This window comes from Mytilus edulis, chromosome 9 (genome assembly GCF_963676685.1).
Source record: "Mytilus edulis chromosome 9, xbMytEdul2.2, whole genome shotgun sequence".
Classification (NCBI taxonomy): Eukaryota; Metazoa; Mollusca; class Bivalvia; order Mytilida; family Mytilidae; genus Mytilus; species Mytilus edulis.
This window is the reverse complement of record NC_092352.1, coordinates 5568612-5591741: the sequence shown is the minus strand read 5'-3', so window position 1 is coordinate 5591741 and position 23130 is coordinate 5568612. Positions and strand designations below refer to the sequence as shown.

The 23130-nt window shown below is 31.9% G+C and overlaps 1 protein-coding gene across 1 annotated transcript in view; it reads left to right on the top strand.

The window, feature by feature from the left end:
- Nucleotides 1-22929, top strand: part of LOC139489456 (coiled-coil domain-containing protein 57-like) — a 37879-nt gene extending 14950 nt beyond the window's left edge. The window contains exons 8-22 of the mRNA XM_071275787.1: nucleotides 725-799; nucleotides 3036-3236; nucleotides 3638-3796; nucleotides 4344-4506; nucleotides 6640-6774; nucleotides 7525-7699; nucleotides 8457-8654; nucleotides 10417-10517; nucleotides 11002-11202; nucleotides 12216-12275; nucleotides 17626-17848; nucleotides 19475-19650; nucleotides 20388-20508; nucleotides 21283-21498; nucleotides 22073-22929. Coding sequence (XP_071131888.1) covers nucleotides 725-799; nucleotides 3036-3236; nucleotides 3638-3796; nucleotides 4344-4506; nucleotides 6640-6774; nucleotides 7525-7699; nucleotides 8457-8654; nucleotides 10417-10517; nucleotides 11002-11202; nucleotides 12216-12275; nucleotides 17626-17848; nucleotides 19475-19650; nucleotides 20388-20508; nucleotides 21283-21498; nucleotides 22073-22263 — 2395 coding nt within the window. The 3' untranslated portion in view covers nucleotides 22264-22929. The remainder of the gene's footprint in view (nucleotides 1-724; nucleotides 800-3035; nucleotides 3237-3637; nucleotides 3797-4343; nucleotides 4507-6639; nucleotides 6775-7524; nucleotides 7700-8456; nucleotides 8655-10416; nucleotides 10518-11001; nucleotides 11203-12215; nucleotides 12276-17625; nucleotides 17849-19474; nucleotides 19651-20387; nucleotides 20509-21282; nucleotides 21499-22072) is intronic.
- Nucleotides 22930-23130: the final 201 nt, after the last annotated feature.

Genomic DNA, 23130 nt, shown 5'->3' with positions numbered 1-23130 from the left:
GCAGAAAAAAAATCAGTTTCAATTTTTAATACGACCGCAAAAAGTTTTGTGCGTCGTATAATGCTATCATGTTGTCTGCGTCTTCGACTGAAGACGCATTTATTTTCTGGACAATAACTTTAGTTTAAGTGAATGGATCTCTATAAATTTTTACCAGAAGGTTTTAATACCACTAAAGGAAGGTTGGGAATGAGTTTGTGGGATTATGTTTCCAACGGTTTAGGAATTAGGGGCCAAAAAAGGGGCCCAAATAATCATTTTTGTAGTTTTAATTTATATTTTAACCGTTTATGATGTATTTAAATGAGTAGTTATTGTTGCAAACTTTATTAGAAATTTGAATTGAGGTTATTTTTTTCAAATAAGGGAAAGGGGAGGTGAAAAAAAATCGGAGAAGGGGTACAAATTTTCTAATTTCTGATTTCAGAAATAAAAAAAGGAAATTTCTTCAAATATTTTTTTTGAGGGGATAAATATGAAACAGCAAAGTGTATTGCTCAAAAGCAAAAACATTTTTTTTAAGTTCATTGGACCACATTCATTCTGTGTCAGAAACCTTTGCTGAGTCAACTATTTAATCACAATCTAAATTCAGAGCTGTATCAAGCTTGTATGTTGTGTCCATACTTGCCCCAATTGTTCAGGGTTCAACCTCTGTGGGCATATAAATCTACGCCCTGAGCATCTGGTTACCTTTATAGTAATAAATCTTTTTTTACTTCAGAACAACAGAATTAGAGAATAAATTGCAACAGACAGAATTGTCTATGAACAGAATGAAGGAAGACTTTCAAAGGAAGTAAGTTGTCCTAGTTAATAGGTTATTATTGTACATCAGTCATAAGTAAATTATTGTAATTATTTAAAGTATTTACATAAACACTTGTCCTCAATCACACTCTTCTGTCTAATCAAGGAAACATACAATTTGACAGTTACGTTTTTTCTTTTCTTTCATTTCCTTGTATATACACTTAATTGCACTAGTATGTCTGTGGGTTAGTTAGTTTTGTCTGTCTGTAGAGAAACACAGAAGTCATTTTGTTCACTTTACATTTATGACATTTCTAGCTCATTGATACTGTCAGAGAAATATAGATTTCACCACTGCAACAAGTGGTTTACCATATTTCTCCACTCAAGACAGTTAAATTTCTATGTTAAGGATTAACATTTGTTAGAAAAGATATGACAAATACGGGGTAACACAGAGTGTAAAATTGTGTTCCCATTTTGTAAATATTTTCCAGAGCAAGTACTCCAGTACTACTCCATAATATCAATTAGTACCAGTACTTTATATGTAATCTTCACACAGTTTACAACTCTAAATTGTTTATGTTAAAACTACATTTATATTGATGTTTAGTGTGAAGATTATGCTCGGATCATGCACCAATAGATACTATACTTTTCCAAGTAATAGGTTGTTCCCCTTAAAGCACATGTTATGAAAGTTACTCTAAAAATGAATGAAATAGACTTCCTATACATAACTGTTAAAAGCTATTTGACAGGATAGAAGGATAAGAACTAAAATGTTCCTGTTGATTGCAATGGACAGTATATTTATAGGAAACTAAAATCTATGGCATTTTACCTTTGAATGATATAAAACTTTAAACTCTTTATAGCATGTATGGTTTTGTATTTCAAAGATTAGGTCAGCTTAAATAAGAGAACGTGGGAGGTACATATAATTGTATGATTGCATTTTCATATATAAGTAGTGATTAGAACTAGAGGCTCTCAAGAGCCTGTGTCGCTCACCTGTTAATGTGTTTACTGATGTCGGCCATCTTTGTTGGTAGGCGGGGTCATTAGACACTCTTTTTAAAAATAGATACCCTAGTATTATGATTGTGGCCAAGTTTGGTTAAATTTGGCCAAGTAGTTTTAGAAAAGATTTTTATTCAAGTTACAAAAATGAGGAAAAGTTGTTTAATATTGACTCTAAAGGGCAATAACTCCTTAGGGGGTCCTCTAACAATTTTGATCATGCTGACTTATTTGTAGATCTTACTTTGCTGAACATTATTGCTGTTTACAGTTTTATCTCTATCTATAATAGCATTCAAGATAATAACCAAAAACTGCAAAATTTTCTTAAAATAACCAATTTAAGGGCAGCAACCCAACAACAGGTTGTCCGATTCAACTGAAAATTTGTGAGGGGATATATCTTATTCTGATGGACATTAAAATTTTGAAAGATTTGCCCTAAATGTCTTGGTTTCAAAGATATAAAGCAAAAACTGCATTTTACCACTATGTTCTAATTTTAGCCATGTCGGCCATTTTGTTTTGTAGGCTGGGTCATGGGACACATTTTTTAAACTATAAACCACAATGATAATTGTCGCCAAGTTTGATTAAATTTGGCAAAGTAGTTTTAGAGAAGAAGATTTTTAGAAAAGTTACAAAAAATGATGAAAAGTTGTTAAAAATTGGTTATAAAGGGCAATAACTCCTTAAGGGGTCGACTGGCAATTTTGGTCATGTTGACTTATTTGTAGGTCTTACTCTGCTGAACATTATTGCTGTTTACAGTTTATCTCTATCTATAATAGTATTCAAGATAATAACCAAAAACTGCAAAATTTCCTTAAAATAACCATTTCAGGGGCAGCAACCCAACAATGGAATGTCTGATTCGTCTGAAAATTTCAGGGCAGATAGATCTTCACCTGATAAACAATTTTACCGCTGTCAGATTTGCTCTAAATACTTTGGTTTTTGAGTTATAAGCCAAAAACTGCATTTTACCCCTATGTTCTATTTTTAGCCATGGCGGCCATCTTGGTTGGTTTGACGGGTCACGCCACACATTTTTTAAACTAGATATCCCAAGGATGATTGTGGCCAAGTTTGGTAGAATTTGGCCCAGTAGTTTCAGAGGAGAAGATTTTTGTAAAAGTTTACAGACGACGGACGACGGACGCAGGACGACGGACGCCAAGTGATGAGAAAAGCTCACTTGACCTTTCAGGTCAGGTGAGCTAAAAAGGAATGACACATGACTGTTTTTTCTACAGACATGCTGAAATGGATAGATATGGGCGTGAAAAGGAGGCAGCATTAGCCAAGGTGAAGGAGGGGTATGCTGAGAGAGAACAGTCACTTCAGAATACAATCAGAGACCTACAGTCAAAGTTAGAAGACAGTCAAGTGGAAATAAGAAAACTACAATGGTCTTATTCTGATCTACAGAAAGAAAAAGAAATACAGGCTGAAAAGTGAGTATTGAAAAAAAACAGGTATGTAAGAATACATACATGTGCAAAATTGGTACAAAAATGCTATTGGTTTTGATTATGTTCTATAAAAAGAACTTACATCAGACTTAATCTGAGTCACATAGAAAATTTCTCTAATATACAAAAAATGTGATTATTTACTCATGCATATATATAGTGGAGCCAATAAAATTTAACTATTTGTTTAATATGATAGAAATAATCATATTGTAATTTGGTTTTTAATGTTTTACATGTGACTAAATACCTATTTTTATATATATATATTTTATTTAGCTTTCTGATCAAAATTTTTCTTTTCATTTTAAATTTAAAAATTACAAATCTGTAAAGAATTAAGATGTCAAATCAAAGAAAAAAACAAGTTTTTTGTTTTTTAGATTGAATGATGAGATTGTACAATTAAAAGAGAAATGGGATAAACAGATTGTAGAAGTGTCGAGAAGTCAGGTCAATAAAGACATAGAAGTTCAAACTCGGAGAGAAAATGAAGAAAAACTGAGGGCAGAAATTAACCAAAAGAAACAAGATATAGAAAGGTTTGTGTGTTTAACAGGATGCAGATGTTTATAAGATTTGTCAGCTGTTTACAACCCGGGCCTTTGGACTTTGGTGTAAAAATATCTTATTAGCCATCAGTACCACTTCTTAGTCTCATACTGGTACAATGTTTTGTTTGTAACTATTCATCTTTTACCATCAGATCATGGTGTTGCCCATCATTGACACACACATATATATATTATTCTTATTAGTTTGGGTTGTATGTTATTGAATAAGTCATTTGCTTTTAAAATAGTATTTGTACTGTGTAGAGATTTAGAAACAGAGAAAAAAGCTCAGCTTGCCAATAAGTTTTATATTTCCCTGCTCTGTATAAATATTGTTTTTATCCAGCCAATTTAATATTAATCTGATACGTACAGTATTTTTTTTATCCCAACTGTTGAGTTTGTTTTTTGAATGAAAAAGACATGCATGTAATATTTGCTGCTGGAGATTAAACTTTTCATCTACCTAAACCTGTTTTTGCCTTTTATCATTATAAGTGAAAGAGTTGACCACATTTGGTGTACATTTATTCAGGTACAAAAAAGAGTTAAGCCAGGCAGCTGACAGAGAGGCCAGTTTAGACAGGAGTCAGGCTCAATTAGAACTTGACTGGCAGAGAAGATTTGAGGATGTAGAGAGAAACCAGTATGAGAAATCAGAAGAACTGATACAGAAACTAACCAGAAATAGAGATGACGTGAGTTTAAGAATAGAATTTAATGTTATATCAGTGATTAGTTCATCATGTACATACTGACATTTCAGATTTAGTCAACTGATGTTCCATATTATATACAGTGGTCTCGCTAGCCCAAAATAGAAGGGCGCCGCGCCCTGGGTGCCCTCAGCAGCGCCCTGGGTGCCTTCATCCGCGCCCTTCTGCCCTGACGTCTTTTTCCAAAATTATCTTGTGCCGTTTTGGTAAAATTTTGTTTCATCGATTTCTGATCTCCAAGTTAATTACATATATGACACCTGTGTGATTGCCCCCAGGTTAATCATGTCATTACAATCAATTACAATGATAAAGACTTCAAAGGTGTTAATAACTAGGTAATTTAATTAGGACAATGTATCTTTTTGTCCTACTTTTGATGAATGTGTCATTGAGTGTGTTTAGCTTGGGTCGGCATTTTCGATCTCCAAGTCACAATGGAAGAGCGTATATAAATGAAGACTTTCATGACTTTAGAATTGAATTTAAATCATCAAAACAAAACTATGCCTTTACAGAAATGCCTTCCATCTCAACTTGTTAGCGACAAGCACAGTTTTTAATTAACCCAAACGTGGTGGAAATTGATTTTGGAGTTACTTCCCCTGTTTTAGCTTATTACAAATTTGTGCTCTAAAAATATTATCTAGTATCAAAAAAAGGAATAAATTACCAATTGAATATATAATAACATAATAATGTTACCTTAAAGATATTAACTGTCTTTGAACATATTAAAAAATATATATTGCAATTTCTACTTGATAATTATACTTTTAGCAATCCATGTTCTAAACATTTTTAAATTAGTAATGCTCTCAGTATCAGATCATGAGCCGACCGTGCAAGGGCTGTATAGCCAGTCAAGGTCGTTAAAAACTTCCATTTGTTGTTGTTTCAGATCATATGACATGTATGATGTATTAAAAAAGCTATAATTCCTATATAGATAAAAAAAAAAACACATATTCTTTGATAATGGGTAGAGTGAAGTTAAACTGTAAAAACATAATATGTTGATGAAGATGTACTATATCATTCATAACTACACAAACAATGAAATAAAGACTATAGTTGAAAAGAATCTTTATTTAAAAAAAACAACATATACAGTAAAAAAAAAAAAGAGATTCGTTAACTCGTGATACACACAGAAACGTAGACAAAAAAATGAGCAGTGCCTTTTCTTATCATAAAAAGTGCCCTGCCCTCCACTGGCACCCTGCCCCTTTTGATTTCTAGCTAGAGCACTGATATAAAAAGCTAAAAATGTATATAGTTCAGATATAAGAAGATGTGGTATTAGTGCCAATGAGACAACTCTCCATCCAAGTCACAATTGTAAAAGTAAACCATTATAGATCAAAGTACAGTCTTCGACACAGAGCCTTAAGTCACATCGAACAGCAAGCTGTAAAGAACCCCAAAAATAACTAGTTTAAAACCATTCAAACAGGAAAACCAAAGGTCTGTTCTATAGAAATGAGAAACAGGTATGAACCACATTAACAAACAACAACTACTGAACATCAGGTTCATTTTAGTCTTTCACTCTTTTCTTATTATTCATTTCACTGTAGAAAAAGTGTTCAGCATTGATTTAAGATTCCCAAGTATTATAATGAATTGAAGCAATAGAATATACACCAGTTTTAGGGGAGATGATAATTATCTTATTACATATCCCAAGATTCAGATTGTCAAATTAACTATTTTTCATAAAAATAAACCATAATAGATATCATGTTTGGATTTCAAAACTGAAGAAAAACATCCAGTATTTTATAATACCACAGGACTACACCAGATAGCATTTTGATTCCACAGAGTGTGTTTGGTGTTTTCTTGTAGGAGTTTTGACATTTTAAGATATAGTGGTATGACCTTTTTTTCTCAGAGTTTGTTAACTAAACCTGTCAAAATATAATCAATCAATAATTCAGGGTTTATGATTGACAGATTGTTATAGTGGCAAATCAATTGATAATCTTTTTACAGTATCCAGCTTCAAAACAAGTCCAAAACAAGAAAAATATATTGAAAGATTTCATTTGATATTTGGATACATTGTCTTAGTCAGTAAAGTATTTTGAGTGTACTGATTTTCCTTTTCAGGCTTTAGCAACTGTTAAAGAAAAGAACAGAGAACTGGAGCACAGAGAGACACTAATACGGACACTATACAGGGACAGGGAACAAGCTCTCTCTACACTGAAAAAACATGGAATAACAGTAGATAAAAATATTAATGTACGTCAATTGCAGTGATATTTCTCTAATTTTTTGGCACTTTAACCCCCCTTTCCAAACCCATTGTATAAAAAAATTCAATCAAAGTGTGTTGCCAATGATCTCAGAAGACGATTATATGAGTTTATAAATGTTGATAACCTTTATCAACTCCCTGGATGTATAAAAAAAGATGGTTTTGAAAACAAATGAAATTTTTAAAATGCTATAAACTGTTAACTTCATTGGTCCCAATAACCAAATAAGCTATAATTTTGACATGAGAAAGTTCATTTAAAAAATCCAGTGTAATATATAAATAAAGGAGATGTAGGGTCAATGTCAATGAGGCTGCAACCCAATGCAAATTAAATAGCCAAAAGACATCAAAAAGTCTCCAACAATAGAGAGATGCAACACTGTTTATAAAAGGGAAATGTCAAGTTAAAAGAGTTTGGTTAAGGGTTATTCCATTAAAATGTATGTGGGAGGGTAGGAAGGGACTTTCAAAATATCCCTACAACCAAGAACCATTTTTTAGATAATTTTGCATTATAGTAACAGACACATACTGAAAAAAGACCTATGACCCACATTTAATAATTAAACTCCCTTCCTACCTCTCCACATACATTTTAATGGAATTACCCTAATCTGGTAGATCTGGGTTTACTGATGTAATTGTTTTGAAAAAGAATTCAACTACTTATTTATGAGCATCATTATTTAATACTAAATTTCTACCGTTACTATTATTTCTTGTAACAACAGGTTGATATTGAGAAAGGTTTAAACTTTGTGGACAAAGAACAAGTTGAAAATCTTAAACAGCAAAATCAAAGTTTAAAATCAGTCATCAAAGAAATGAGAACTCAGATGGAAAATTTAGGTCATGACCTACCTCAGATGACACTTATGGACCCAGTGAAGAAAGATTCTTCAAATGGTAGGTGGTTATAAAGAATTGCAATAACTCTATTTGATAAGTAAAAGTCCCATAAAGCTCTGTTAATACTTTGTATTTATTTATTTTCTTGGATTCAGGAAAAAAAGGAATTTTCATAGATACCTAATTTCTTGGCTTTCAGGATTTCTGCATTCATGCCTGTAGAAAAACATTTTTTTTTAATTTTTGGTGACAAATTATATAATTTAAAGGGATTGCTATTTGAAAAATATTATCAGACACATTGAAAGTTGATACATCAGATGGGTTGTGGGAGCATATATGTTCACACACAAAGTAAGGAAAAATTACTTAGGTAACTAGTATAGATAGTATAATGAAAAGGGGAGGACTATTTCAGTTATATTAGCAGTTCTAATGAAGAACCACTGGATTTAAAGGTATTGAAATAAAAAGCTTCAGAGAATATTACAGTCATACAGGAAATCAGATTTCATTTTTCTATTTTTGTTGTGTAATGGAGGATACAAATAGGAAAGACTTAAGAATACTTCAACAGTTATACAGGAAGGAATTGAAATCTATGTTTCATTCTCTATAAGTGTATGACATAAACAGGAAACTTATAGCACTACCTCAGTTATACAGGAAGAAACTCAAATCTAAACAGGAAATATGGCTTATAAATCATATTTGAAGACTTTTTTTTTCTTTTTTTCAAAAGAATGTTAAAGTTGAAACTTCTCTCTTTTTTCTCAATAAATACACTAAAAGAACCCAGCTGTTTTTCTTGCAGAGTATGTCACAGACTTGGAAGCTGAAATAAAAAAACTAAGACAGAAAACAAGAGATTTAGAAAGCCAAATAAGTAATACCAGAAAACATGGACAAATTCCTGCTGTATCCATGGTAACTAATGAACATGATGTGATGTCACAGGTCAAGGACAACCACATTGTGAAATGTCACATCCAGTCCCTCAATGAAACTCTAGGTATGTATCACCAGTTAGTTCCACATTTTGAGTGTAAAGAAAAGAGGATCTCAAGGAAAGATATCTCAAAACTCTAGATAATAATTGATGACAAAAAAAAAAGTACTGAACTCAGAGAGGAATTCAAAATGGAAAGTCTGTAATCAAATGGCAAAATCAAATTATAAAACACATCAAACAAATGGACAACAACTGTCATATTCCTAAAGTGGTACAGGCATTTTCAAATGTAGAAAATGGTGAATTGAACCTGGTTTTTATAGTGGTAAACCTCTGACTTGTATGACAGTCGCATCAAATTCCATTATATTTACAACGATGCGTAAACAAAACAGACATCATTAGGTAAAATAGTCAAGCGTGCCACTATATTTTGTTTGTCTTTTTTTCTCATGTCATCTAATTTCTTAGAAAGTTGATGTTTTTGATGTAATTAAATGAATCTTGAGAACATCTTTGGACTGAATGTTGCAATAGTACTATCTAGATCCCCTATTTAAACTGAGTTGGATATTTATGACCACCAGTTGAAAAATAAATGTTCTGTTAATCCTGAAATTAAGTTAAAAAACCTAAAAATTGCATAAAAATCAGGATGTTCCTTTTATTTTTGTATACGAATAAAGATAGGATAGTCCAACTAAAATATTTATCAGTGAGCACAGCTTGTGATGAGAAAATTATTGCCAGCAAGGAATATTCCACTGGTGAAGGTTTTATAAAAGAAATTGTGACTTTCAAAATTAATTTGAAATATAACAATTTGGTGAAGATGATAAAGTAATATTCAAAGGTCTATAGATTGCACTTTGGAAAAACAGCTGTTTCATAAACAACACCTCTTTGGGAGAAATATAATATTCATAGATATTTTGTTTTGTTTACGTACTGGTTCCCAGATATGATCTCCATGTTTTGTTTCATAGAGACATAACTTGGAAATGTTATCAGTATCAATGCACATGGTGTCGCTGGAATTAAAATTCTGTGTAATTTTGTGGGGTAGTATAGAATTTTAGTATAAGTTTAAACTCTTAGATTGATTGATTGATTGTTGGTTGCTTAACGTCCAGTGGCAAATATTTCATGCATATTCAGGACGAGAACAAGTTCACAATAAATACAATAGGTAGGTTGTTGTAATAGAGGCCATCTAGGATGATGGTCTGGGAAATTTGGACTGCCACTGGAAAATGAGGGTATATTGGATAGGGACAGAAATTTTGCCTTACAACAGGCCACCTACGGACACCTCAAAGAGTTGTTGCAAGGGTTCTTAACGTGCAAAGAGCGTGGCATTCTCTTTACACGAGGCATCGGATTTAACGTCCCCAATCTGACCGGACGTGACTGCGAACTTGATACATCCCGCACAGCCAAACGGACGCCCCACTTCGGCAAGCGTTTTACTGCCGGTCGGAAGAAGACCAAGTGACCATATTTCTATTCCCCAGTCACCCTTGGGGACTTGAACTCTTAGAAGTTTGGGGCATATAAAAGTTGAAAATATGCCGCAAAATCCTATGTTTTGACCTTTGATTAAAAAAGTAATGCATATCAGCTTTTCATTCTACGATATAAATTTTTACAAACTTCATAGTAAAAGTGGAACAGTTTTAGCTGTAAAGGGAGTTTCTATGGAAAATTGCATTGTTTATATTTACACATATGCCACCTGTAAAGCTTTTTCATAGCAATTCTCTCTACAGGCACATTTTACAATGATTCATATAGTTTCATTTGAAATATTTTAACAATACAGGGGCCTTCAGAACCGAGAAAATAGAATTATCAGCACAAGTAAAGAAACAGCAAGCTCGTATTATATATCTAGATAACCTTGTAGACAAACTATCCAAAGAGGTGAGATAAGTTTATACATGGAGTTATTTTACAGAAGGTTTAATTTTCAAGTGCTCTTTGTATGTAGTAATTTATTTAGCTGCTATGACTGGTTTAATTGTTATTTTTTATAAACTACAGAGTAAAAATGCTTATAAAGAATTACAATTTTGGTTTTATGACTAATATTTTTAACAAAATATTATATCAGTTTTGTGTAGGATTTTTTTTTTAAAGTGAAATGAACAAAAGAAAAAAGTGTGGTATTTAGTATAAAAAATACTCACCATAGGTCACATGCAGTAAAATTTAAGAGCAAACTAAGTCTCTTCAGAAATGACCTAATAATTGTTTTCAAATACATGTATTTCTGTTAAACCTAAAATAAACTATATTGATAAAAAGATACCAAAATGATATTATGCTTTAAATGTTTTGTGTTATTTTAAGAAATCTTCTTATGCAAGCAAAATTAATAATTAATGAATTATATTTTCTAATACAGCCAAAGACAAAACAGATAGAGATAGATCAGTTACAGTATGAGGTTGGAGCTCAAGGTCGTCGTTCTGTAGCAGAAATAGCCAGCCTTAAACAGCGAGTATCAGACCTCGAGATACAGCTGGTGGAGGCTCGGAAAGAGGCGGATGAATATTATAAAGGGAATCTGGAGAAAAACATGGATATATCTTCATTATCACAACAGGTATTATATATTAACACTGCAGGATTTTCTTTTTGTGTTGAAGACCCATTGGTGGCCTTTGGTTGTTTTCTGTTGTTTGGTTGGGTTGTTGTCTCTTTGACACATTCCCTGTTTCCATTCTCAATTTTATTATATTTACTTGAACACACCTTCCCATGTATTTTTTTTCCTGAGTACAAGTTTAATTTCCCTTAGAACAAACTCTAGTTATAGACCAACATATTGTTTAACCATGTGTTAACAGCATCTGGAGCAGCCAAAGTTTACCCCTGAGAATATGGGAAAACTGAGATAAAGATTTTAAACTTCAATCATCCTAAAGTAACTATTTCTCAGGCTTACACAGTTTGGAAATATAATTTAAGTAAAAGTATTGATCTCAGTTTGACAGCATTATCCTGAAATTGAAATTATATTATAAGATTTTAGTAAAAAAAATCAAAACATTTGTAGAACCCTGCTTTTTCAGAATTTCAAATGTGTTTTTGATTTATAGGTGTAAAACTTAATGATTTTCCTATAACTTTTTAAAATAAACACCATTAGCTATATTTTTGACAGTTAAGTTAAGAAAAGAAACCTATGTTTTTATTTTTGTTACAAACATTTAAAAGAACAAATATTGAAATCACTCTGCTTTTATCATTCAGTTAATTTAAAGTTCAATTTTTTTACAAAAGCTTATTAAAAAACATTTTGGATTTTTCTGGCCAATCAAAATATATTTGTAACTTTAAAAGTCGATATGTAACATTACCTTTGTCTTTTTTCTAAAAAGAAAAACAATGATAGAATATATTATGCAAATGGAGACGTTTGTCGAGAAACCTCTTTAAGGTTTTCCGACATAAATATTTTGAATATTCAAGTGCGTGAATACATATTAAGTTTTCAGTATATTTGTAATTAAATGAAGCATATTACACATTGTTCATTCAGTATGGTTTGTTTTGTTGAATTAAATAACATTCTTTGTCTGTACTATAAGACTGTTGTTGTAACTTCTATTACAGATATCACAACTGAAGATTGATTTATCAGAGAAAAGACCTGTTGTTAACTTTGGTGCTCAGGTATATACTTTTGTTGTATAAAAAAATAACTAAAATATGGAAATATAATAACATTAGTTTGTACAAAATTTAATTGGATAAAGTGTAGGTGTATAGGTGACAGTTCTGCACATGAGAGAAAGATATATACAGATTCTTCAACTGCACCAAGTGTGATATACTATTTATCCACTCAAGACTTTTAAATTTGAAAATTTGAAAAGCAAGGCATCAGGTAATGAACAAGATTTGGTGGTGGAATCTTTAATTCATTCTTTTCAAACAACCCACAGAAAGATGGTTTTTTAAAGGCAGTGCTTTAAGGCCTGACTTTCAAGTCATGAGGTTCATCTTTCCTTACGCAAATCTTTGCTGGGGGTCATTTTGCAAGAAATAGATCCGGAAATGTTTAAATTTCTCCTCTACTTTTTGTGGTATGTATTGGTTTTTGTTCCTTTCATTTACATTGGGAAATAAAGAAACGATCAGTGTGTATTGTTCGTTTTAAAAATCTGTTTATTAATGTGTCTTTTGCATTATAACAAGGACGTATAACTAACATGTCGCCATTTTGTTTACTGAAAAGGGCTGGTTTATATGTTATATTACACGTGAAATACACAACAAAAGACGCCCATCTTTCATCTGCAAACGGAAATATTATCTAAAACTTGAAATCAAATAATTTTGTACAAGTAAATGCAATAAGAATAAATTATTTCAATGCAACATGACGGGTCATACCACCTCGGTATCAGCATCATGGGCTGCATATCGCATCCTTACTTATGATCACTTATTATGCTGTTTATAAGCGTCTTATGTTGTTTTTGTAGTGAAATATCATTCAATACCATAAAAATACTTCTACTAAATACGTTTTTAATTATTCATATAATGTTTTTATACTTACAAATTGATGAAGAAATTTCGAGGCGACGGTTCCCGCTGAAATTTTCTGCAGATCTCGTGTTTTCTCGCGATTCGCGGCATTTCTCGGATTTTATCAAGACGGTATCGGGAGTTTCCTATCCTTCTAATATACGTCCTTGATTATAAGCAGTCAATCTGATTACAAACTATCATTATTCGAATTCCGTGTGGAAAGAGGTCCGTTCAATTTCGAGTACTATTTGCGATCTAAAGATATTTTAAAATCATTTCACTCGTTGATATAACATGATATTATAATTAAAAGTCGACTGACCGTGAATTATATTGCATAATATACAATTTAAAGTATTTCTGTACGTGAAGCCGTATGACGTTATAGTTATTTCGGTCTCAGTTATGTAAAATATGAAATTATCGTTCCTGAATAGGGTTCCACTAATTAAAGACAAGAAGCGTCAAAAAGTGATAAGAAGCGACAATAAAATTAAAATAGCGATAAGAAGCGACAATGTAATTAATTTAGCGAGAAGAAGCGTCAAGAAGACTATATAGCGACTATACATAAATAAAAAAAAATGTCATTGCAACAACTTATTCCCCATAGATATTAAAAAAAACATGCATTATTTTTTATTATAGAGGCGGTTATAAAACATTTTTTATATTACTGTACATTGATAGATAAAAATATGTTTTTATTAAGAAGAAAGGGATTAGTTTTTATTAGATATAAAAAAAAAATATATTTTATGCACACGCTAAAAATTGGCCATCAAAACAAAAAAAAATCAATTTCCTTTTAAAGAATTTATTGAATCAAAACCATGCAATATCATTTCCTTTCTAACAGTGCAATTCTTCTTTTTCATAGGGACATATTTGATAGGTGTAGCTTCACCCTATCACATCAAATGAGAATAGCCTCGTGAGAGAATTACGATTCGCTTGTCCCTTGTTAGTTATTGTCGCTTCGTCACTAAATTAAACATCTTGTCGCTGTTTGTCTCTAAAATTCTTCTTGTCTCTTATTAGTGAGACCAGTCAGTTCCGTCCTTAACTTCCGTTTTTGCACTGCAAAACAATCACACAATTAACGATGCCTAGTCCTTGTTGGTGTGTACCTGAGTGTCATTTAAGAGGAGGACTTGCATTTCTAAATGACTTAATAAGAAGGAAAAGTTGGATCAACGCCATGGCTCAAACGTAGATTGTCATGTGCGATGCAATCGTAGAACCCATATCAATCAGCTGCTGTTTGCAGGGCACATTTTACTGAAAACGACTACGTTCTGGAAACTATTCATGGTAAAACTTTATTTTCTTTAAGAAATATATACTGTTATTTATATAATCGCCATGCAAGTAAACCAAAGTCTGTTTGCAACCGCAATTATCGTTTTAGAATAAAAAGGGGGTGAATTCAAGACGTCATAACTTTTGGGATTACGATTCAATATCATCTGTTTGACATTTTTTGGTTAATACTACAATTGTATGGTTTTTCTACAAGAGATATATTATACTGATAATTATTTTAGCAGTAATTATGTAAATTTCGGTTGTAATGACAAGAATTCATGAGCTATGCCTCGGGCTTTCTTGAAAAATATCAATGACAATGTAAACAGGAACAAAACATTGACATGAATGATGCTCTCCACCTATGTTATAGTTATTTAGGTATGTGTGTTGCACAAGTCTTTCACAAGTTTCAAAAAGCTAATGTTATAAAACTTTTTTCAGGGCACATACCCACTTTATAGAGACTTGTCTACTGCCATGCATTCCCATCCTATTTTCATGCACCATTTGTAAGCAAGAGACTGAATGGTTTACAAAATTAAAAATCAGGACGGTGTCCCGTTAAACCAAAAGAACTAAACTGGATGAATATTGTATGAGAAATCTAGAGGAAAGTTTTGATTTGTGAAATTGGTTTTCCTGAACAGATGTACATTCATCCTGCAGGAAAGATTTATAACTGTCCACCACCAACTGACGAGCTAATGTTGAGCTTCACAGATGGAATTACTCAAACACCATAAATGCCTATGTTTCCAGCACAGATTTCACAAATCATGACACAGCTGTGCATTTTTATGCCCCACCTACGATAGTAGGGGGGCATTATGTTTTCTGGTCTGTGCGTCCGTTCGTCCGTCCGTCTGTCCCTCTTCAGGTTAAAGATTTTGGTCAAGGTAGTTTTTGATGAAGTTGAAGTCCAATCGACTTCAAACTTGGTACACATGTTCCCTATGATATGATCTTTTTAATTTTAATGCCAAATTAGAGTTTTTACCCCAATGTCATGGTCCACTGAACATGGAAAATGATAGTGCGAGTGGGGCATTCGTGTACTGGGGACACATTCTTGTTTATACCTGTTAAGAGTGGAAAACTAAATATAATTTTTATATAAATAAACATATATTGTGTCATTTTAGAACTTATATTTTTCCAAAGGATGCATGAATGAAAGTAGTGAAATTCATTTTGCTTTGATATATAGATTTGAATTACAATTGTTCATGTTATTGTAATGCATATAAAAATAAGGAGATGTGGCACAATGTAAATATATGATATTCTGTGAGTTTATCAAACTAAAGGGGATAAGAAATGGGTATAAGCAGTTACAGGACTGTACTACTGTACAATCTCCAACAATGAGAAAAACTCATACTGTAAAGAGAATTTCATATTTACAAGTAAGTTTTGTTTTTGCATTGAATAATTTTCTTCTATTGTCTTAAAAGCAAATATGGGAAGTGGTTAAAATGCTAATGAGACAGCTTTTATGGCCACCAGATGTCATTGTTACCTTGATTAAAAACTCCTTTTTAGCTCACCTGACCTGACTCATCACTATGGTTTTGTCGTCCATAAACTTTTACAAAAAATCTTCTCTGAAACTACTGTGCCAAATTTAACCAAACTTAGCCAAAATCATCATTGCGGTATCTAATTTAAAAAATGTGTGGTTAGACCCTGTCAACCAACCGAGATGGCCACTATGGCCAAAAATAGAACATACAGGTAAAATGTAGATTTTGGCTTATAACTCTGAAACCAAAGCATTTAGAGCAAATCTCACATAGGGTGAAATTGTCTCTTCAGTGAAGATCTATCTGCCCAGGAATTTTCAGACAAATCTGACAACCCGTTGATGGATTGCTGCCCCCAAATTAGTAATTTGAAGGAAATTTTGCAGAGTTTGGTTATTATCTTAAATATTATTATAGATAGAGATAAACTGTAAACAGCAATAATGTTCTGCAAAGTAAGATCTACAAATAAGTCAATATGACCAAAATTTTAAGTTGACCCCTTAAAGAGTTATTGCCCTTTATAGTCAATTTTTAACAATTTTCATAAATTTTTGTATTTTTTGTTAATTTTTAAAAAATATTTTCAACTGTAAATACTGGGCCATGTTTATTATAGATAGAGATAATTGTAGCACCAAGAATGTTCAGTAAAGAAAGATCTACAAACACATCCCCATCATCAAAAACATAATTTTGTCATTTTATATGTGTCCGTTGTTTAATATGCACATAGACCGTCCAAGGTGAGCGACACAGGCTCTTGAGAGTCTCTAGGTCATTAATACAGGTAGATAACTTTATCATGTTTATACTGAAAAATAATTTTGCTTGGAGGGAGAATTTAAAAAAAGTTCTGTCTTCAAAAGAGTTGACATGTTACTATGTACATTAACCATTATGTTACTTGATGTTCTAGCAATACACACAGAACGGAGACTAGTCAATCTTTGTGAATTATTTTTCATAGGATAGGAGTAATTGAATATGTGTATATAATCAATAATTAAAAATAGTTTTATTTACATTAAAAAGGAAAAGTTCTTATGTCTTAAAAATGCATTTCATGGCGAGGTACAGAAAATATACTGTAAACAGTAGACTATAGATATAGGTGAACTAGGTACAAGAGAACTCTAAATCTTAAATACTACAAACCACCTCTGTTCTATGGAAGATAATGATATAACTGGACTAGAAATACACACAACCTGTAATTAACTGCCTTTACAGCGCTTTCGCGCTTTGATTTTTCTAGCTGACACTATCGGGCATGGTTGCTTTTTTCATTAGTTACAATAGGAATCAGAGGAAAGTAAGAAAATTGGATGTTATAATTGAATTTTGACCAATAAAGAACTGAAATCAAATGAACCACACGTTGATAAAAGAAAGTAAACAACTGGTCAACAAAGGGATAAATCAACAAGAAATTTATAGAGAAATCAAAAGTCCAAATTCATTATAAAGAAAGAAGTGAGTAAATTATTACAAAATTAGGAAATTTACAAACATATCCATTTGCTATAGTTGTATGTATGTTTTAATTAAATGTTCTTCATATTATAGCATTTACAGTTAAATTTGCAGACACATATTTCTTTACCTCTTGTTTTGAGCATACATACATTTATTCTTGGAATGATTTATAGGAGCTAGTTATACAACAACTACAGGATGAAATGTCTAGATTAAAACAACAAGCAAGTCATGTGACATCATCTGGTCCAATCAGAAAACAGTCTTCTAATGTCCAAGTAGAGGAACTACAAGAAAAGCTGAAGTCTGCTGCTAAACACATTGCACAGCTGGCAAAGGAAAGACAACAGTTGATAGAGATGGGTAACAGACTAAGAGCCGAACTAAAGAAAGCAGGTTTGTGTTTAGGTTCCAGTTTATATGCATTAAGGGAAGATATCACTAAAAAAAAACAATGACACACATGATGTTTTATCATAGTATTAAATAAAGAGCTGACAAAGTATTTCATAAGGATCTGTTTCATCCAATAATTAATAGCTGCTAAAACTGAAGCAATCCATTTCTTAAAAGAATATGCATTTACTCATTTTATGCAGTTATTTGTTATTATTTAATTCTATTTTTTGTTTTTGGGGATAGACGGCTTCAAGCTATCAATCCCCTATGGGGTTGACCAGAGTGACATCACCTCACGTCATTCATTTTGTTTAGATAGTGTGGAACCCCCCCCCCAAATCTTACTGAGATTGATGAAAAGTAGACACACACATGAAAAGATTGACTTTAAACACTTTTTTACACATTTCCCTTCTGTTTCTCATGAAATTGTCGTATCTTGAGCTCTCCTTTACACTTTATACGTTTCTTTTACAATCCGGAAAAATCAGTATGACGAGATATTCTAAATACATCCAACCTACATTATATTTAATAGTGACGTCATTGTGGGAATGCCACACTACGCAGAAGCAGGGATATCCTTCCCTGGTTATTTAAATCATTCTCAGAGTTTGTGCACAAATCAAAAATTGTTATTTGTTAAATTTAAACATAATTATGTTTGCTGTTGATGATTCAAACATGCAATACTTTAATTTGTAGGTCAACAACTTTCAAAGTAAACAAGGACCGTGTGTATACATAAGATTGGGGAGAGAAACGATTTTATTCATTTTTTCTGTAAAATTCTGTTTTGAGAATCTTCCTCCAATTCAGGAGCAACTCAATTGATGAGTAATTATCCACTAAAATGAAAGTAAATGTATCTGAACACTTAAAATGTGACATTTAGTATATGCTTAGTAGTCTTCCATTAAAACTAAATTGTGTGTGCCAAAAAATAAATCATTGTAATGGTAAAATAAAAAATATAAATGTTGCATTTTGTAGTTTAAACCTATTTATTCATGAAATTTACAAATGTAGGATCATATTGTTTTTTATTAGTACCTGTACCTGTATCCCTGTGATGAGAGTTGTAACTGGGATCTTTATCAATGGAAATTTAAAACTAAATAGATTTTTCAGTCCTATTTTTCTTAAAAATTAAAAATCTTAGAATACTGTCACAAAAAATGGAAAATGGCCATTGCCTGCAGTTCAGTGGTACCCAATTAATATTTCAAAAAATATTGTAGTTGTTTTTAAATGACAGAATTCAGTTGAATTTTAGATAATTTACTATCAACTTTAATCTAATGTTTAGATTTAGAAGATGCAGATCTCTTCCATGGTCCAAATTGAATCATAAACTAAGGAAACCAAATTACATTAAACAACAATTGATTTCAATATTTTCAACCTTTCTACATGTTCTAGCTGTTCTTTTTTTCGTTCTTTATATGAAGACTATCAAAAGATACCCCCCAAAAAAATAAAAAAATAAAATAATAATTGAAACAAGGGCCGTCTTTCCCCTCAGAGCTATTCAGCTCTTTGATTAATTTCCAACTATCACTCTTGTCTTAGAAATATTCTATATGTTTCAGCATATTTGAATTTATAAATCTTAATTCACAGGTGTGTCGCCACCATCCAAGCCACATAGCACAAGCTATATTCCACCATCCAACCAACCTACTACAAGACATATTCCACCGTCTTTGCAAAGTGAGGATCCTACAAATCCACTGTCACAACAATTTCTAAATAAGCTGACCCAGCTAGAGAAATTACAGTATGAACTGACCAAACAGGTGAGTGACCACTAGTTAAACAGTGACCCTATGAGAAAATAAATTATCAGTTAACTGACCAATGGCAAGAAGCCAAAGTATGTACTCAACAAAATGGTGAGCACTCAGTCAGTGGCCCAACATCAAAATAATAAATGTGTTGTACAGTTCTACAATACAATGTTGATCCTAATACTATGTGGCATGTTCGTTCAACTCTTGTCTTAATTGACTAGAATTTCTGTTTTTCTGCTAAAGAACAGTGGATCTCTCAGGACACTCCAGATCTTCCCACCACTAACAATTATCTGCCATAATATACCCAACAGTGCAGAAAGTGGCAATAAACACCATTAATCAATCGATTAAAAAGTAAAATGATTCAGCTCCCTATGCATAACCTTCACACCAACAAGTACCCTGTTGACAAAGATTGTAACCTTCAGTATTAGGTTATTTTAATGTCATTATAACACATAAGAACAATTACACACCAAATGTGCCCAACAAAAAACAACAATTTTGTGCTGACAGGTTTACTCTACAGAAGCAATTCTTGATTGACTATTAAGCCCAATCAAAGCAAATAAAACATTTTTAAATCAGAGGTAAACTGTATTTAAACAAGGGTCACAATATATAGAATTTATGGGCCTTGTATTTAATCAAGTACAAATTTGGTCATCAGGAACTTACTTCATATATATATCAAATGAAAGAAGATATTCACTATTGTACAAAATTTTTTATGGTTTTAGCAATTACAGTATGCTCAAAAGTTTCCAGAGGACGGCAAAAGTACCATGGGATCTACATCTAACAATAACAACAACGGACAGGAGGAATATAGACCTCCATCTATACTGAAAAAGTCTATAGGTAGGTCTATAACACACTCATCTTACTTGGGAATGGGGGAAAGGTGGATGTAGACCTTAATTGATGCTAAAAAAAGTCTAATGGTAGGTCTATTATACATGATCTAACAGGAAAGGCGAGTAAAAGGCTCCAGACCTCTTTCAATAATGAAAAAGTCTATAGGTAGGTAGGTTTATTACACTCTTAACTTACTTGGAATATGGAGTTTAGGAAATGTAGACTCAATTAATGCTGAAAAAGTATATATATATATGTATGAATAAAATTGAGAATGCAAATGGGAAATGTGTCAAAAGACAACAGCCTGATGTTTATTTTATTCTGGTCTAACAGAATGGGAAGTTTATCTTAGTCTTGTTTAATTAGGGGAGGATATAGGTACTGTAGTATCTTTAGCAGCATACAAAACTCCCTCTAGATTGAAAAATCTTTATATCTATATTTACGTGTATCATATCTCATTCAACAAATAGATTTGCACACTCCAGAAAGGAAATAGACTATTCAATCCTCCACTTATATTTTGAAGAGGTTTATGGAGTCAAATGCTACTAGATTACTTGTAAAACTTCGAAGTGAATTTGTTTACCAAATAAAAAACAGGATGTCACCCTTTAGGAAATAGATTTAACATAAAGAATTGTAAAAGGGTCTCTTTTATACAATGAGTTGTCATTTTATTTTCATGCCTTTGTGTTTTGAGCAAATTGCAATTAAATAGCAATTCACCGTGCAAAACTAAAATTTATATATTTGCTTTGTTTTTAATTTAAGATTTTGCCGATCAGGATGAATATATGGATGTACGGGGTAGTTATGGTGATAGATCTCTAGCCTCTACAAACATCAGTATACCCGAGTCTGATGGTAAAACACGGAGGGAACAGTTAGGGATCAGTATGTCCTCGGTTGGAGGGGAATCGTTACAGGAGATATGGAAACTTCTGGAAGACAGACCTACTCCTACACCAAGATCTCCACTTAGAAAAGGTATATTCATCATTCACCTTATTGTGATAAGATGTTGTTATGGGTAGCTGTGATATGTTAAATTGTAATATTGCTATCATTTCAATTTAAACCATTATATTTTTATTGATTCTACACACCTTTAACTATGATACTCATGTACATCTGAGGCCAAAAGTTTAAAAGATTTTAAAGTATTTCTGTATTGCATAACTTAAACAATTTAGATGTTGATATGTCATAGACATAGAATCAGAAAACTTAATTTGATTTAAAAGACCCTACTAAATGTCTTCTCATTTTTCTTCCATGACAGGATACAATGAAATTATATTAAACTAGACATTCTATTCAAATATTTCATTATTTATATAAAAAAAATGCCAATAATATCTCTTTGTTAGAAAATAAAAGAGATTGTCTTTAAAAATGCTATAAACTTATATTTTAGTTTTTTTCTTCTTTCTGTACATAAAAGCCTTCTTCAGCATCACTTCAAACTTGAACACTTTTTGTGAAAAAAAGATATAAAAAAGCAATGTCCTTGGTACTGTTGATTAATTAATTAAAAATCTTTTTAATATGTTGTATTTAGATACAAGAAACACAAGATCAGCAGAGGGGAAGTCAAGTTCAGAGGACTTTGTTTTACAAGGATCCAAACCCACATATGAACAAAGATCTAAATCCCAGCCTTATAGACCCTCAGTCAAACCGGCTAAGAAAAAAGTTATGAATAAACAACATGTAAGAAATTATAATTGGAGAGACGGAGACAATAGCTGACAGGTGGAATATTCAAAATGTTTAAATTATTAGAATATCTGGAAGTGCTGGTCGAAATGTCATTCAAGATTGAGACCAGTTGAGAGGAACATTCAGAATACTTGTAGATGTAGTGAAAAATAAAAATTACAACAATATTTATTGAATTGAAATTAGATTTATATATTTCGAAAACTTTATGGGTCATTCTCAAAATAATGATGCTGCTTTGAGAGGAAAAAAACCCACCGGACTACATATTTTAAATATTCTTTAATTATGAAGGTTCTTAAAGTTTGTAAAATTTCTTATTACAAGACTTGATATGAACTTTATTTTCATTTATTAACTTTTACATTTAAAAATCATTGTTTTTATTCTTATATATTATGAATTAAATAATTAGATGATATTCATATGAAACAAAGGAACATTTGTCTAATAGTACATTATTTTTTCATAATGCAGCATTTTAAATTTGAAAAACACATTGAAACTTTTGAAACCAAATAAACTACATGTTTGAAGCATTCACAAAATATATACATTATATTTACAAAACAATGAGAGTTATATTTAATGGTAAAAGTAGGATCTTTAACTCCGAACACCAACTTTATATATTGTAAAATATTATAATTGTATTTATAATGACTTATCTGTGATATGTAATAAAGATATACAGCAGTGTGTGGTATTTATAACTTTTCATAAGGGGGGAGCTCTCCAGTCATGCTTCAGTGATTCCCTATATAATCAACCAAATATTTCCTACAAAAGGGGGGGCCACCTGGATCCGCCTATGGGTATATCAAAGAATGTTCCTTCATCCAAGCATATCTTGGATGTGCAGGATGAAGGTCATTCTTAGAATATGAGCCTGAGGCT